We start from the raw sequence: 16,828 nt of genomic DNA on the forward strand, positions 1-16,828 counted from the left end.
GTTTTACCGTGATAACGACATAATATTCCACCATTTTATCGTGATAACGACATAATATTCCACCGTTTTAACGTTATAACGAGTTAATTTTCCAGTGAGGTAGGATGTCAAACCAACCAAAATCAAAAAGCCTTGTTCGAGTTTTTAAAAGAAACTGGGTTAATGCAGAGAACTTAGTTTTGCTTTCTCTATTTCCTAAAGGAACTGGCTCAGGCCACCACTCCAGCACAGCAGGTGGCGGTAATGCGCCGTAAACGCTAGTTGCCATCTGCTATTAACAAAAAGAAGAAGAACTCATTTTAGCTCGTAAACCTGGGCCATGAAGAGATGTCCTTTGCTCAACTTACGCAGTGCTGCTTTACTTTTACTCTTAATCGGATGTTTGACATTTTACTTCGTTTGGAATTTAAAAGGTAAAACAGCTTAAACATCTAAAGTGTGTAGACTACTTTCAGCTCCGCTCCGTGTTACGCAGAGCTCTGCAGTCGGCCAGCATCACAGCGCCTGCTCGGTCTGATGAGACTCGTCTTTATCCATGTCCATTAACCGATCTCAGATCAGACTGTGAGGCTGTTTGTGTTCTCAGAGAGGATGTCCGAGCAGACGCTGGAGTATTTCATGAGACAGGCTGAGATAAAGAAGAGGGACGCCGCTGAAGTCCGGTGGTCGCACGCTGTGAACAGCAGGACCAGGCTGACAGAGGCTCTCACAGGTAAACTAAACCGAGATCTTCATCAGAGCTCTTCATCACAGTTCTGCATCAGAGCTGTGTGTCCGCATGCCTGTCAGGGCTCCAGGAGCTCAGTGCTCACAGAAACATCCTCCTGTCAGGAGTATTAGAGCTTTACAAGACTGTCAGGCTGCTGCTTCCACCTGACTGACACCTCTGCTGACGTCAGTCCAGCTGACGTGAAAATGACATTTCAGGGCACTGATCACGTCACTGTCTGCGTTTCAAAAGTCAGTTCTAGTGTAGAATTCCCTCAGTTTGGACCAAAGGAAGTCTTTGCTTCAAGTTCAGTTATATTCTTTACATCTCCTCTTGACATGTTTTTATGACATTAAGAACAAGTTGTGAAGTTGTGCCATCCATAATAGTGCGTATACTATCTATAAACCCCCATCCATTCCAAAATCCTGCTCTATGGTAAAATGACAATTGTAACAAAGCAATATGAGTTCTTACACTAAGTATAACGTTGCTGATGAATGTTGGTGTGTGCCAACACCCACTCTTGCAGCAGTCCTGTGCCTGCTCGTGTGACATGCATTTCCATGCATGCCCGAGCTTAAACTGTCAGTTGATTAATCGCTCAGTGGAGAATTAACCACCAATCAATTGTTGAAGCCCTTCAGTGTGAAGATTTGCTGCTTGTCTGTTTTTAGCATTGTGAATCTAAAATCTTCGGGTTTTGACTATTATTCAGACAAAAAAGACATCATCACACATCACCTCAGGTTCTGGAAACTGTGATGGACGTTTCTTGTTACTCTGACATTTTATACACCAAACAACTCATCAAATGACCAAGAAAGTCTGTGATGAAAGGAATGTCAGTGTAGAGGTTTATTAGAGCTCACACGAACACTCAATGAAGGTATACTGGATACACCTTGCTAAAGCGCTCTTTGATAAAAATGGGGTGGACAGAGTATTATAAGCACCTCTCATTATACTGCAGTACCATTCAGTAGGCTCGAAAACAAGCATAATGTTGATTCTCCACCTCTCTAAAACAGTTTGAATAAAACCCGAACATTTGAACCTTCATGAAGGGAGGATTTAGTGGAATAAACACACATCACAGCAGTGGGTGGACACAAAAAAATAAAGAACAAGATCCATTAACTGGACCAAACTGAATGGCCAGAACAAAGAAATGTAGAGCTGAGTCATAAGAAACAGGAATTCAGTGTGAACTGAACCGGCAGGACAAGTTCTGTTCTGACCATTTTAACCAGCAGCTTTCACCCTCAGGTGCCACTCATATGATTGAGGCCGACATAATCATGAGAGGTCGTGACCCCAGAGAGCCAATCATGGCACACCCCCCTGACACAGACAGTGACATTACGCTGAAGGAGTGGCTGGAAGGAGTGAAGGCGCAAAACAAGGGAATAAAATTAGACTTCAAGAGGTGAGAGCCTGCTTGTATTCTTTCAAAGTAATGTGTGATTGTGTTTGGCGCTCACGCTGTGGTGTGTCCATGCAGCCTGGAAGCAGTGTCTCCATCCGTGGTTCTGTTGGAGGAGGTGCTGGCTGAGCCGAGCCGTCCCGTGTGGGTCAACGCAGATATCCTCTCAGGTCCTGGGGGACAGGCCACGCCTCTGGAGCCTCAGGCTTTCCTGTCTGCTGTGAGAACTCTGCCCACGCACACTGTGCTGTCTCTTGGGTGGACTACAGGATGGACGGCTGGGACAGATAACCCAGGTGAAGACACTCTAGCACCACTTGCTGACCTTCACTGTCCTAACACACAGCAAAAATATCATGTAAACACCTCAGTCAGAGTATTCAGACCGGTTTCATTCAGATTCACCATCCAACAGAGTTGACCACAGCGTTTGTCCTGAAGTAGCTGTCCATTTGATATATCTGGTATTCACATGATATTTCTTGATATTTACCCAGAGCACACATTCCGGTTCTTTTAGCTTTGAGCCGTTTCTCAGGTGAGTTTCTCAATGATTTAGTGTGTTATGTTGAGTTATTAAGGTTGCTTTAGTAGCAGTAAATTAATGTTTATTCTTCATGAATGCATCCTTTTTCAAATGACATAGAGGCTGTCAGTTGTTGGGGTTGGGGTTTGAATATTATCTGATCTGAATCCAGTTTCAGATCCACTTACTGATTCTGATTTCAGTGTTGTCCCCGCTTATCAAATCTGAATCCATTCAAATCCCTTATTGAACCCACATTAGGCTGAGCATTCAGCTTGTGCAGAAGTAACAGTAGGCCTTCTCAAACTTTTGAGTGCCAATTTAGGGAGCCAGCATATGATTGAGGGCCACCCGGAAACTTTGAATATCTGATAATGGTGTTTAACATTAAATGCCTTGAGCAACAAATTCACCTGTTTGCCGTGAAGACAGATGACTATCTGTCCCCTGATGAAGAGTTGATCCATTTTTCCTGGAACCTCCTTTTCTCCTCAACCATACTGCGTTCTTTCCACGGTGGCTTTTCCATCTCACCTCCATACTGAGCTGCAGAGTTTCCACCAAATCCACAAACTTTAGCTAATAGCACTCGCAGCGATGACAGAACATAATTCCAGCGACACTCAAGAGGTGCCACCAGTTACCACGCATGCAGTTGCTTGTTAGGGCTGGGCAGCAAACTGCAGTAGGTGAGAAGTGTATTAAATTAAATGGAGGCTATTGAAACGGACCACTATCATGCACGTTTTGGGGGCTACGCACCATTGGGCCATTGGCCACACTCTGAGGAACTACAACTCAGTACAACTCAAAAATCTGTAGGCTGAGAGGAGAGAAACAGTTGCAGCCTAATTGATGTTCACTACACTGAAACACACAACCTATAGCTACAACTTGAAAATGACATAAGAAAGGACAAAATAAAATATATCTGGCAAATTGAAATAACAGTAGCCTATTGACTTTGTCCAAATACCAGCTGTCCCGATTCAGATTTATTAACCTGATAACCATAAATTATTGAAATGAATGAAAGTCTACGTTCTTCCCTCACAAAGGATCTTTTGCTGTGGACAGACAAGTTAGAATCTGGCCAGATATCAACTTAACTTAACTCTGTGGGTAGGAGGTAGGGGGGAGATAACACATTTGTTTGCATGGGAGCTTGGTGAATTTGTGTGTTTTTCCAAAGCAGGTGTCAGAGCCAGAGTCACTCACACGGGTGCACCCAAATCATTTGTCACAGTCACACATTGTAAATTTCGTATGTCCGAGCAGAATATTCCTACAAGTCTCCCTATGCTTGATGCCGGGTGCTCTGCTCCTTACTACAGTGCAACAGTGTGACTCACTGACGTGTTTTCAATAGTTTTTGAACAACAAAGGAGCTCTATGGCGCAGGGGAATAGGATATATTAGGCTGTGATTCACACAACACTCGATGGTAGGATCAGTTCGTCGTTAGTTTGGGTCTGCACATGACATTTGTTGACAAGAAAAATATAGAGTAACACCAGCCTTATTCTTTAAACCACAGCTTCTCAGATAAATGGTTTGTGAAGCCTGCTGATACTGTTAGAAGGAAGCTCGCGTATTGATTTGTTTTGTTGTAATGTCTTTCAGGTTACAGCTGGGATATGGTGCACATGATGGAGGAGATTTGTAGAACCCTTAAACACCCAGTCACCTTCCCCGTACGTGCAGCTCTCCTGGCCCAGTCGTTCTCCCAGCTCACATGGCTGCTGCAGCAGTCAGACAGGTCATTATCAGCACAGTCACTTATTAATTCATCTGTCTTGGTTCCACTGCTGGACCGGTATATATGGCCCATCCTGTCATGATACTATAAGTCAGCCTGGTGTACTCCCCAGCAGTGTGGCCTATCTATGCATCATGCGAACTTTGCACTCGCCACCCCTGTTGCAGAGAGGGAAACGAGGACATGCATAAACCAGAGTATTCTGGAATGAGCTGTGCAAGCGACCTTCAGCTTTCTAAATAAACATGGATTTTACATGAATGTTTTCAAGCACTTGTCTCTCAGTCTGACCAGCAGTAAAAAGTAGTTGGCCTGGCCTGGAATGGCCAGTATGGCTGACTGCATAGGATCTACATCTGACGCAGCTTCTCAGCTGACCTAACCAGCCTGCATATTCATCCACACATGCTGGTTTGTTTACACGTGTAAGGCTGACTTTCACTGTGGTTTTAGTGTCATCTAAGGGAACTGACAGCTCGTGGCACATTCTGTATCAGCTGAAGGCTTCACAGGGAATTCATTAGTGGGTTCTGACACAAATACTGAAATGATCTGTCTTTCAGAACCAGCTTAGACTGATATTGAACATGAGTTCTGAACAAAGCAAAAGACACAACAGAGAGCATTACACTTTAATAAGATTGGAAGAATAAGGTGTCTTTTTTCCTCTGTTGAATTTTGGGAGCTATCACTGCTCCAGTCAACAACTAGACAGCAGATCACGTCTTGAATGAATAATTCTTTTCTGGCTTTTGCACTGACACATGTTAATGCCTTTGAGCCGTTGGTTAAATTTTTCTGCTTTCCCTTGTCGTTCACAGGTACACTCTAACAGTGTGGACCGGCCAGAATGACACATTCACACTCGAGGACTTACTGCCCTACAGACAAGAGTTTGACTCCAGTAGGGTCTACTATGACCTGCCGGACCCTCTGAGGACAGAGCTCAGTATGACATTGTATGACAATAACTGAGAGTCCACTGCAGACACACAATGAGAGGGCTAGCTGTGATTTCTTACCTCCGACAGCAGACCCCTTGTCTCTACCAAACTTTACCTGTAGCTCATCTACCATCGATGACACAAAATGCTGCAGCAGGGGTTTCTGAGCTGGGGTCAGGACCACCCAGGAGGTTGCAAGATAATCTTAGGCATCATGGCTTGAAGAGGAGCTTCACACCAGGATGAAAAGCAGCGTTTTGCTGCCCTCTCTGGTCTCACCGCTGACCACAGCAGGCATCACTGATAGGGCTGAGTTAGTATGGTCAGAAATGGGCTCTGTTGCACCTGTAACCACACTGCAGCAGTGATGTGTATGTGTGACAGTGTACACTGTTGTTGGTACCTCGGTATCCTCATTCTTCTTTCAGTAAGACTCCCTTTGCACCTTAACCTCCTTAAGACTGTGTTCATACATTACCAGAGGGGCCCTTTGTGTAGATCTGCAGAATATGACTTAATGAGTATATGATGAAGGGTTATATTTAGGCCAACAGGATGATGACTGTATAATGATGGGGACTGTATACGGATGAAAGGAGAGACTATAGTGTGCTATGTGCTTAATAGCTGAGGAGACTGTGTTCCATATGCTGATCTGTTTGCCAGCCATGATAATAAAAGAGTATAATTAAAATAAATAAGAGTCAGAGTCCTGAACAAAGCTGCTGTAAATCACCCCAGAATGCGGGCAGACTATATTCAGCCAATAGGACCACCAGCTGCACAGTACGGTAGGTACTAGCTACAGCCATTGATACTATAGCTACAGCAAAGAGTGCAGTGAGCAGCAGTGAGTGGTTACTCTGGTGATATGGTACTCTGTATTTGTTTTAGTGTTTTGTCAATCACAAATGTTTCATTCAAAAGAATGAATGAATACTCAGTGAGTGTGTCTCTGCACGTTCACTTGCAGCTGACTGAGACAGTGGTGCATGTTCAATGTTCAATGAACGTGAGCCCTGAGTGCTACACGGTCACTGAGTTGGTATCTTTATCGAGCTTAATTCTCAGCTCACTGGCTTATCCTTCATGAGTGACCATCCACAGTTCACTAGTCAGCAAGCTAAACTGAATGTTCACCGATGTTTCAGTTCAGTCGGGGCTCCAGTCAAATACTGGACGATTCTGTGAACAAATCTTTTTAATCAACTTATTCATATGATTCAGTACACTGAGCACGACTGCTTTGCTCATCACTCATTTGTTTGGACTATGAATTTGACAGGTGGCCAGTTCTTATATACAGCACCTTTAAAGTATCAAACGTAAAAGTGCTCATTATGCAGGAAAATGCCCCCCTTGTGTATTTTATTATTATATGTTATAGTATCATATCATTGGAATTATTTTAGACATTTTGGTAGATTAATATATAACAATACACCACATTCTAAGTTGATATCAAGTTGATCTTTGTCTGCATAATCTAAAAATGCAAAGTAACTAAAGCTGTGGAATAAATGTAATTGAGTAAAAACCTTTCACTCAGACGTGTGGTGAAGTTTAAATGTTGAAGTATAAAGAAGCATATAGCTGTGAGAGGAAGGAGGACATACCTGTGCTGATGTTCAGTAATTGAGTAAATGTACTTTACAATGTTACATTCCACAGCTGTGTAAAGTGATCATTAAAAAAAAAAACGTGTGTGTGTGTGTGTGTGTGTGTGTGTGTGTGTGTGTGTGTGTGTGTGTGTGTGTGTTTCAGCACCAGTTGATACTGAATTTGTGCTCTCCTGCCTTTTATGCACACTGAATGGGAATTGTTTAAATAAGATCATAAAAATTAATTAAAAGAAATTCTGATACAGTTTAGTGGAGCTGATGTAGCAAGTTTTCATCCTCTGATTTGTCTGGAGGCTGATGGATCTCAAAGGTGAACAGAAATTTGACATAACCTTCTGTTACAGTGTGATAAGGTTAATATCAGATAGCTGGGACAAACTTCATTACTTTTAATTTGCTGTGACTGTGAGAGCTCTCTAGTGATCACCACTGTTGAGCACATTTCCTTATTATTCTCTCAAAGAAGAATGCTAAGGAAGCATGTTTTCACTGTCGGCCTTTCTACACATCTAACTGTGAGTAACACGTCTTGATACAAAGTCACACAAATATTTGGTATAAGGTTTATTGAAAAAAGACAGACAGTGCAATATAATACAATGAAGAACACTGAATGTTGAGTGTACCACTGGAGTGTTGCCACTGGCAACTCAGTATGTGGTAAAAAGAGTATCTGAGAATGTTTACGTTTTCAAGTATGCAGATTTACTGATTGGCAATTTAGACAAATGTTTTTCTAAAAGGGAAGGCTATTTTTTCTCAGTCTGCAACTTACTGCATATTTATAAGTATCCTTTTAATCAAACAGGGATATGCAGTGCACTCCATTTTCAAAATTTAGATTATGGATGTATCACCTACGCCGTTGTAAAGAATGCATGGTTAATAAGTGATCATACTGATCTGGAATAATGAATAATTCAGAAAACTATATTTAGGTAGATTTAGTAAATACAATGTCACTGTTAAAATGCTGCAAAAATGCCCAAAGTATAATTCACACAAATTACTTTTTTCTACTAAAAAATGTTTTTAAACCAGCACATTGGAAGTGGAAGTTTCTTAAGCTGTATTTCACGTTGCACTGTACATCTTTGATCCAAGGTCACTGACAAAGATTAAGCTTTCTGTAATGTCACAGCTAGTCTCTAGCCTCTGGCTCACAGAAATGCTGTTGAATTAAATCTGAATCATGGCATGAAATCCTGATATTCAGCATAACATGAGTGGCTGTGGAGGTGGCCATACAGTATAGGGGACTGTTAAGGCTGATAGGACCACAGTATACAGAACAGACAGACCAATATCTTCATTTTAACTTCAACCCACACTGACAACATAAAACATCAGTTGCAAGGACTCTCCTACACAGAGCACTATATCCCATTAATGAAGAGGAGGGCAGAGAGAGGGTGGGGCAATATGTCCAAGGGGCACTTAGAGCCAACAGTGAATGGATGATGACAATCGTGCCCCAATTGAACACTAGAAAAAATGCTGCCAGTAACAACCCTGGACAACAGACTTAATGTACTCAAAGAAACAGAAACATCAGCTGTCTGTGTAGACCAGACCAAAACCGCTCATAGTATCAGCTTCAGAGGGATCATCAACCATGAGTTGGTGGGCAACAGGAGAAAGAACAGGAGGGACATGCACATCCAATGCTGGAGAACATCTGGCAAAAAAAAAACCCAAACATGTTAACCATCTCTTCCCTATAGACTGTACGACCATCTGTCATCATGTGACCATAGTACCAAGGCCACGTGATTAAAACAAAACCAACTCATGACAACTAAGCAACTCCATCTGTGAAGGAAGGAGCCAAGATGCTGGACCTTGTGTTAAAATTTTTTTGTGAAACCCTGTACCTGCTAAACTGCACATATTCTTAAAAGTGCACATGAGCTGGCATCAGTGATGGTATCATAGATACAGCACTTCAATGAATGATACTGGTAAGAGCACATGCATTTTCCTCTGATACATGCAATTTTTTTTTTTTCTAGTGGCCAAACGTGTCCTTGAAGTTGACCAGCTGATTTATCTGCTCACTCTGCATTGAGTGGCGTCTCCACAGCATTTTCTTGGCCTTCAGATCCCTCAAGAAAATAGGTGCACAGGGTAGAATAGGCTTTGAACCTGTAAGAACACCATTCAATGTCTTGCTACTTCCACTCAAAGGGTAGGAGGAGCTAGAGCTGACCCCAATATCTGGTATAGGAGCATGGGGATTAAGTGGAGGCAGGTATCCAGGGCGAGTGTGGGCAATGTGATCCAGAAGAAGGGCCCCTGAACCTCTTCGCTCCAGCCCAGCAGCTCCTCGTCTCTGGATGGAGCTCTCCAAGGACTCCCTGGATCCTGACAGAGTGGAGGATCTGCTATTGACCAGCTTGTGTTTTTCTGGTCCTGTTCCAGCTCCGCCACCATTCTTGGAGCTATTGTCTCGACTGCCAAATTGTGGTAACTGAGAGTCAGAACTGTAGTGGTCAATACCAATGTTCCGGCGACGGACCACATTTTGCAGACTGGAAACATTCAATTGCCTGAGACCGTCAGTGGAATCTTCATCCAAAGTACATGAATCATGGGGAAAGGGGAGACTGTCTTGATGCAAGTTTGGGTGTGAAGCAGAATGCATTGAACTTGCAGTGCTGTCATATGACATCTTTCTACCAAAGCCTCGTCTTCCACCTCCTCCCCTATTCTCATTTCCGGGCATGTTCTCTAGTGCTTTCAGAAGCCCTGTTGTGTCTTTGACATCAATGCTGTAGTGGCGTGAAACAGCTGGAGGTCTTCCATGGAAGGCAAGGCTATTGACTTTGAAGGACAACTCCTCCTCAGGTGTAATTTGCAGTGGCTCTTCTGTCAGAGAGGAGGCCTGGCTTTGCTGGAGCAGCAGGGAAGGACTTTTTGACCACTGCTCAGAGTGTAGCTTCTGGAGATTAATTCGCTTATCCACACCAGGAACACGTAAAGGACTAGGATGTTGGATTGGTGAACCTGGTCGAGATGTGACTAGGCCAGGTCCTGACCCTAAACACTGGGGATCCCTGGGGCCAAGAAGGGGGCTACCAGGTTGGGGGGAAGCACTTGCTGAGGAGCCCTGTGGAGGAGTTCGTAGTTGGACCTCGTATGGAGACATGCAACAAGATGTTGGGGTGAAATGCAGACGTTCCTCAAGGTCAGGAGGTGGAGGGACATTGAGATACTGTTTTGTCATCTGATGGCCAGATGGCAGTTTGTTGGTGGTGATGATGATAACCTCCTTGCCCTTTGCTTTACAGGCATCCAGGAGGACCCGGAGGATGTCCCTGTTGCCTGAATTGACAGCGTAAATCAGTGCTGATAAGTCTGCATGATCCTCCAAAGTTGGATCAGCTCCGCTGCTCAGCAAGAGTGAGAGAATTTCAGCTCCAGCTTGTTCAAGGCATGCATGCATCAGTGCTGTTTTGCCTGTCTTGTCTTGGATGTTTGGATCAGCACCATTTTCCAGAAGATACCTATTGGGAGACAGATCACATTTATTACACTAGGAAACCCCTGAAGTGAAAGCAAATAATCCTCAACCATGACACACTTTCAAGTAGCAAGAGCCTGTATCCTGAAAGGACATACCGAACCATCTTGTGCTTTGGTACACTCTGTGAATCTGTATGGCGCGTCTTGCAGGCCACCATAAGGGGTGTTTCGCCATGTTCATTACTCTCATTTATGTAGGCCCCTCCCTCCAGGAGAAGCCGAGTCAGACGCAGGCGGCACAAATAGACTGCCTTCAGCAGAGAATTGCCATCTGTTCGAACCTCTGTTGACTCATCCATTGTAATGATCTTGGCTGCCTATAATCCACCTTCAGTGTCTTTGATGGATGATTGTCACTTGTTTGTCCAAAGATACACACAGCCCAGTGCCTGCAATAGATAAAGAGTAACATTGAATTCTCAGATGTAGCACATCAGGTGGGCAGCGCTTGGTGGCTTTAAACTGTGGGTCCTCAAACTACACAAGAACTCCAGATAAATTGCAGACCCCACTACTTTTTTCCTTTCTGATTCCAGACCTGAAAAAGGATCCAAACCCATCCCCAGTCATCTCTGCATGTAGTTTACATACATTTGCACTCTGAGATTCTCACGTATACTTACTATACATACAGTCAGTATATACTGCAGCACTATATTTTGTCCACTTAGATTGTCATACTGTGTGTGTGTGTGTGTGTGTGTGTGTGTGTGTGTGTGTGTGTGTGTGTGTGTGTGTGTGTGTGTGTGTGTGTGTGTGTGCATAACATGTACTGTATGTAGCATATCATAGCACATTCATATACACATAACCTTGGGGGAACATAATTGACCTAAGTTGTGCAATTCTATCAGACAATGCAATGTAGTTCTGTGCAAAAGAATGACTGCAACACCCCACATCAAACGGCCTTTTCCACTATAGGAACTTAATGACATGAGATGTACCCATTGTCACAGGTTCTGCTTTTGTTTCAGCTGTACATGTTCTTGAACCTAAATTTGGGCACTGCACAGGAGATGGTAGGTTTAGGCACCAAAACAACTTGGTTTGGAAAAGGAAAAGATTATTCACTTTTGGTTTCTCATGGAACACAAACTCCCAGTCTCCTGGGGTTTGTGTGGATGGTTTGTTGTCATGATGGGTCTGCAGTTGTAAATCTATTTTAGTATGGTTTTTGAGATGTTTTGTTTTCCATCCATCCATCTTCTATACCGCGTATCCCTTTCGGGGTTGCGGGGGGTGCTGGAACCTATCCCAGCCATCAACAGGCGAGAGGCGGGGTACAACCTGAACCGGTCGCCAGTCGATTGCAGGGCACAAACACACGACCATTCACACTCACACTCACACTCACACCTAGGGGCAATTTTACAGTCACCAATTAACCTAATGAGCTTGTTTTTGGTCTGTGGGAGGAAGCCGGAGTGCCCGGAGAAAACCCACGCATGCACGGGAAGAACATGCAAACTGCAGACAGAAAGGCCCGACCCGGGAATCAAACTGGCAACCTTGTTGCTGTGAGGCACGTGCACTACCTGCTGCGCCACCGTGCAGCCCATGTTTTGTTTTTGATTTTTTTATCTAATTATTTCCACCATGGAGTGTATGATTTCTCCAGGCTACTTAAGGAATATGATATAAAATTGTGAGGAAAAAATCCAGCTGCATGGTCACACGTTTTTATCAACAAACCTGTTTGATTTCACTGTAACATGTTTGCTTCATTTCCTCACATCTAAGCATCATTCATTATGTGGAAATGTGAAAGAAAATAAATATCAGCACCACTTCTTCCTTTGTCATACAACTGAACTATACTCACCTACACAGCACATAATAATTACAGCATTTGTCTTGCTGTCTGAGGCACTGCTGCCTTTAAACATTCTGGTTTGTAAAACTCAGTAGGCGGAAACTAGAGCCCATACCAAACAAGTTATTACACATTCACATTATGAGAAGCTCCACATGACAGGTTCCCATAGAGGAAAAGAGCTAAGTAGAGCTGTAAAATAGGACTGTTAGTGAAACTTGTTAGGAGTCAATACATGCGATCACTTTCTGACTCTGACTTGCCCATTATTGTAAACGTGAATGTTTGCTGGTCTATGGCTTGTCCTGTGGGCCATGGCGACCTGTCCAAGGTTTAGGCCTATCTCTCCTCTCATTAAGTGTATACTGTACCAGGATAGAACACAGCCCACTATTGACCCTGAACAGGGTAAGCTGTTAAGAAAATAGATGGATTGTATCCATAGCAACAACATTTGATTACCAAAGTAGGTGACTGTAATGCACTCAAGACATAGATCTATTGTTAATGTCTCTAAGTTCCTAGCACGCTGAAATAAATGCAAACCAGTGGCTGCCTGGGAGGAAGGAGAAGTGCATTTGGAAAAATCTGAAAAACAATGATATGCTTTGAAAAATTGTCAGTAGTGATATAAAATATACAATTTTTGTTAGAGTTAACAACACAAAAACACACACAAAAGCACAAGTGGTCCTTGAAAGCAATATGTATGATGTGACCTTCCGTGTTGTGGTGAGAGTCCACCTATGGCTGCTGTTCACCTTTACAATTACACTTCTGCATTTGGCGTATGTTGACATGATATTTCCATGTGAATGTTACATAATTTTGCAGTGTTTGTGAAGCAGCAGCTGTCTGAACTCTTGATATCTCTGTAGGAAGCCAGCTGTATGTTGCCTTGAATTCTCACAGTGATTGTCAGACTTCAGATGATGATGATGCACACACACACACACACACACACATCTGCATTTGCGCAGTACTTGGAATATTCACTCGTATATTGATGCTACTGGAACTATGCTCTACAGTGGACAAGATTACACACTGACAATAGTTAAAAACCCAAATATCCCATCAACTGCTTTATATAGAGAAGACGTGAAGCAATGGAAGCGATGCTCCTTCCTCCTTCCAGCTCAGACATAAGAACACAGTGTGTTCGTCATCCTCACCTGGACTGCCTGTATTCACTTCTGCAGCCTATTGTGTGTGTGGCCTTGTGTTTCTATCAGCCGAGTCTGCAAGACTGTGACCAATAACTTATTTTAACCGTGTGTGTGTGTGTGTGTGTGTGTGTGTGGGTGGGTGGGTGTGTGTGGGTGTCAGTAGGGTGTAAAGCATGTACATAAATACAGCTGAGGACAAATTATAGAAAGAAGTGAAGTGTAATATATTTTCAGATATATTTTCAGTACACATACTGTGGCAACCTGTACCTGTTCTTCAATTCATGATTTGACTGTTGCCTAGCCTTCCAAGAGACCAACTTATTTATCCAAACAGATCACATCCAGTGCCTTCACATCTGTCACATCCTAAGTCTGCGTACATCACAGGCCTTTGGATTTCATGCCAAGATCAGAATACACAATATCTGCCCAATGATGAAGATGATTATCCTGTACGAGTGTCACCATGAACAATAACTAATGCACCATCAGGACATCCAAACAAAAAGACCGACCTGTCCAAATTTTTTTGCCCTCTCTCAGTTTGACGTCATCTTTCATGATGTTGACCATTGGGAGCACAGAGCTCTCAACATTAAACAGGGAGAGTAGAAAGATGAATTATGTTTTATTTTATTTCAGTTGACCTGCAGCTATCTATCACCCTCAGGCCAGGAGCATTATAACAAATTATTCAGTTATTATAACTGTGGCTGTGGCGTCACCCTCTCCACACATATGCACGTTGCTCATGCATACACACACTCTTTCTAACCCACTGACTATGTTCCACTTTAAGTCTCATTCACAAAACTCTGACAACATACAGAAACATTTATTGTCTATGCTGTCATGCAAGTCCTGAGAGATGGCATGCTGTGGTTGGTTAGGGTCTAACACGTAGCCTGCGATGTCTCTGCACATATTGTGTTGTAATGTAGCTTAATGCGTAGGCAGTACGCTGTGAAGCAGGCAATGACTTGAGCTGAAGCTAGAAGAAGCAACTTTAAAGTATCACCGGAACAAAAGTGAAAATTATGTAGAATGGCTTTTTGATACACAGTACATGCAGAGCTCATGTTATTGGGTTATCATTATTAGGCCTATTAATGCAGTAGCATGTAAGTACTTCATTACTTTCTGCCACTGGAGCTTAGAGAATACTTATTTATATCAGAAGGCCTGCTGTACAAAGGGTGTGCTTGGAGTTTTAAAGACGATGGTATTTTTACTGGGCAAGGAGAGTCTAACATAAAAATGCTATTGATTGTATTATGGGCAATGTAGGAACCAAACATTTTTGAAGTATAATCCATACCTGCAGCTAAAAATATCTCAGCCTCTGCTGCTGCTGCAGATTTTGCCTCTTTTAATCAGTATCTTGTGAACCCCCTAAATTTATGGATGTGCAACACCAAATCAGTGGAGTATTTTTGAAATCATTTGTACGATGCTGTCAGGGTTCATATGGGAAGACCATACGCAGCAGGACATTTAAACCTCTGTTAGCAGCCTTTTCAGCAGGGTGACATTCAAACCCCCATCTGTGCTTCTTTGAGAGGTCAGGCCTGGCCTTCAACCAGCACCAACACAGACAGAATAGCTAATGAGAGAGGCAGCAGAGAAAATGTCATTCCTAAACATTTTATCATTCCACATGTCAAGACCAGGTATTTTTCTCCATTCCATGCTGCTAAGTAAAGATTCTTTCATTATGATCACTTTCAAAACAACTGGTGCTTTATGTGTTTATACACACATTTATGACTGTGAAGGAAGGCCATATGCAGTGCTAACATAACAAACCCATTTCGTCACAGGTAGCACTGGAATGTGCTGTCACAGAAGCAGAGTTCAAAATGTGACTTGAAAGGAATCAAAAATGTTGCTGTGAACAGCACAGAAATAACCATGCAAGGACAGATTTCACCCTAATCTTCTGCTGCCTGTCTTCCAGTAAATATTCTAAATTCTGTCCACCTGTGGCTGTTAGATAAAGCAGATCATTTCATATGTCTCTGGATCGTTAGAGACGATAAATTGTAACAAATAACACATAATATATCTAGATTTCTTTAGATATTAATATTTGTACTGTTATAACTTTAAATAGCTATTCTTACCAGACCATATCAAGGAATATTAGGGCACATACACTGCAGCAACAAACTGTCCCAGATGTTTTTAAAAGCACAACTGTAACTTGTAGAATAGAAATGAGTCTTAATTTCTACACTACAAGTTATTGTTGTCATGTGCACAAACTTACCTGAATGTGTCACATTCTTTGCTGTGAAAACGGCAGGTCCCTCCAGTTGATAGGTCAGTCAGTGTGCAGGCTGAGGAGAAACCAGCAGGGAGAGCAGACATCCATGCAGGGGAGTGACTGATGAGAGGAGGGAGTGAAGACTAATATATGTCAGATGAGAATGAAAGGCTAGCCTATGGCAGCTGAGGAGCAGGAAGCACGCAGCCAATGACAGCACATCCTATTGTGAGCAGCCACAGTGCAGACAGTGGTCTTTGGTAAAGTATTTGCGCAGGTAAGACTCATATTCAGACTGTTGATGTGTGGAATGACAATAGTGGCGTCAACGTCAGCAGAAAGTTCAAGGCTGGAGACAGATGTAAGAGAGAGCTTCACTGACTTCATGGACATATTACCATATTCAGAAGTCAATGACGGAGAAAGGCTAAGAAAATTAGTCAGCTGAATCTATGGCTGACTGGGAAGGATTTAGATTTTCCCAGCTTAGCTTTTAAGTCTCGTCATATAGCAGTAGTTTTTTAAAAGGCATATCCAACCTGGATGTCCTTCAACCAATGATGTCTGTCTGTGTTATAAGAGCCAGCATGATGAAGTGCTCGAATTCACTGTTCTTTCCCTCTTTCTCATACATCTATTCCAGGCTGTGATTTCCTGTTTGCTGTGCTTCTACAGAGAAGGGCTTTTAAAGTGATACATTACAGGGCTTTTCACAGTTAAGCCCCCAGTATGACTCAGACTAACTAATGTGTACAATGTGTTGTTCACATTAGTCATCTAAAGGTGCTTTCTGACAGCGAAGGCTGTTTATAATGCTCAAATTCAAAACTTAATTGTGTTATATTGCTAAGCAGTTCCTCTATTTGTACAACCTGCTCTATTTAGCTGCGTGATGAGATTGCGGTAGGTGGATAGCAGCAGCAGCCTGTGGGGTAGCCAACCATGGAGTTGTCCCGTCAGCTTTTCAAAAGCATCCAGTTGCTATTTGAATGCACCTTAATGCTGAAATAGGTAAGAAGCATTAGAAGGATTTCTTGTTCTATTTGTTGAATTATGCTCTAAT

At 42.7% G+C, this 16,828-nt stretch overlaps 2 protein-coding genes across 2 annotated transcripts; one reads left to right on the forward strand and one right to left on the reverse strand.

Moving 5' to 3' along the window:
• Window positions 1-270: 270 nt before the first annotated feature.
• On the forward strand, window positions 271-6,054 carry fam151b (family with sequence similarity 151 member B). Its single transcript, XM_070964511.1, has 6 exons — window positions 271-413; window positions 587-712; window positions 1,979-2,138; window positions 2,214-2,431; window positions 4,285-4,420; window positions 5,242-6,054. The coding sequence occupies exons 1-6, from the start codon at window positions 320-322 to the stop codon at window positions 5,393-5,395; spliced, it is 888 nt and encodes a 295-aa protein (XP_070820612.1). The 5' UTR covers window positions 271-319; the 3' UTR covers window positions 5,396-6,054.
• A 1,486-nt stretch (window positions 6,055-7,540) lies between these two features.
• Window positions 7,541-15,887, reverse strand: ankrd34bb (ankyrin repeat domain 34Bb). The gene is made up of 3 exons (XM_070965176.1): window positions 15,769-15,887; window positions 10,608-10,900; window positions 7,541-10,492 (listed from the first exon to the last, which is right to left on the reverse strand). The coding sequence occupies exons 2-3, from the start codon at window positions 10,808-10,810 to the stop codon at window positions 8,995-8,997; spliced, it is 1,701 nt and encodes a 566-aa protein (XP_070821277.1). The 5' UTR covers window positions 10,811-10,900; window positions 15,769-15,887; the 3' UTR covers window positions 7,541-8,994.
• Window positions 15,888-16,828: the final 941 nt, after the last annotated feature.

The sequence above is a fragment of the Chaetodon trifascialis genome, chromosome 6 (assembly GCF_039877785.1).
Source record: "Chaetodon trifascialis isolate fChaTrf1 chromosome 6, fChaTrf1.hap1, whole genome shotgun sequence".
In the NCBI taxonomy this organism is placed as follows: Eukaryota; Metazoa; Chordata; class Actinopteri; order Chaetodontiformes; family Chaetodontidae; genus Chaetodon; species Chaetodon trifascialis.

Bases quoted from the DNA above. Each gene is read 5' to 3' on its own strand.
- fam151b (XM_070964511.1), top strand. From the start codon at position 320: ATGAAGAGATGTCCTTTGCTCAACTTACGCAGTGCTGCTTTACTTTTA. The intron at 414-586 runs GTAAAACAGCTT...TTGTGTTCTCAG, and splicing joins CTTCGTTTGGAATTTAAAAG to AGAGGATGTCCGAGCAGACG. The intron at 2,432-4,284 runs GTGAAGACACTC...AATGTCTTTCAG, and splicing joins GGCTGGGACAGATAACCCAG to GTTACAGCTGGGATATGGTG.
- ankrd34bb (XM_070965176.1), bottom strand. From the start codon at position 10,810: ATGGATGAGTCAACAGAGGTTCGAACAGATGGCAATTCTCTGCTGAAG. The intron at 10,493-10,607 runs GTATGTCCTTTC...GTCTCCCAATAG, and splicing joins CCAAAGCACAAGATGGTTCG to GTATCTTCTGGAAAATGGTG.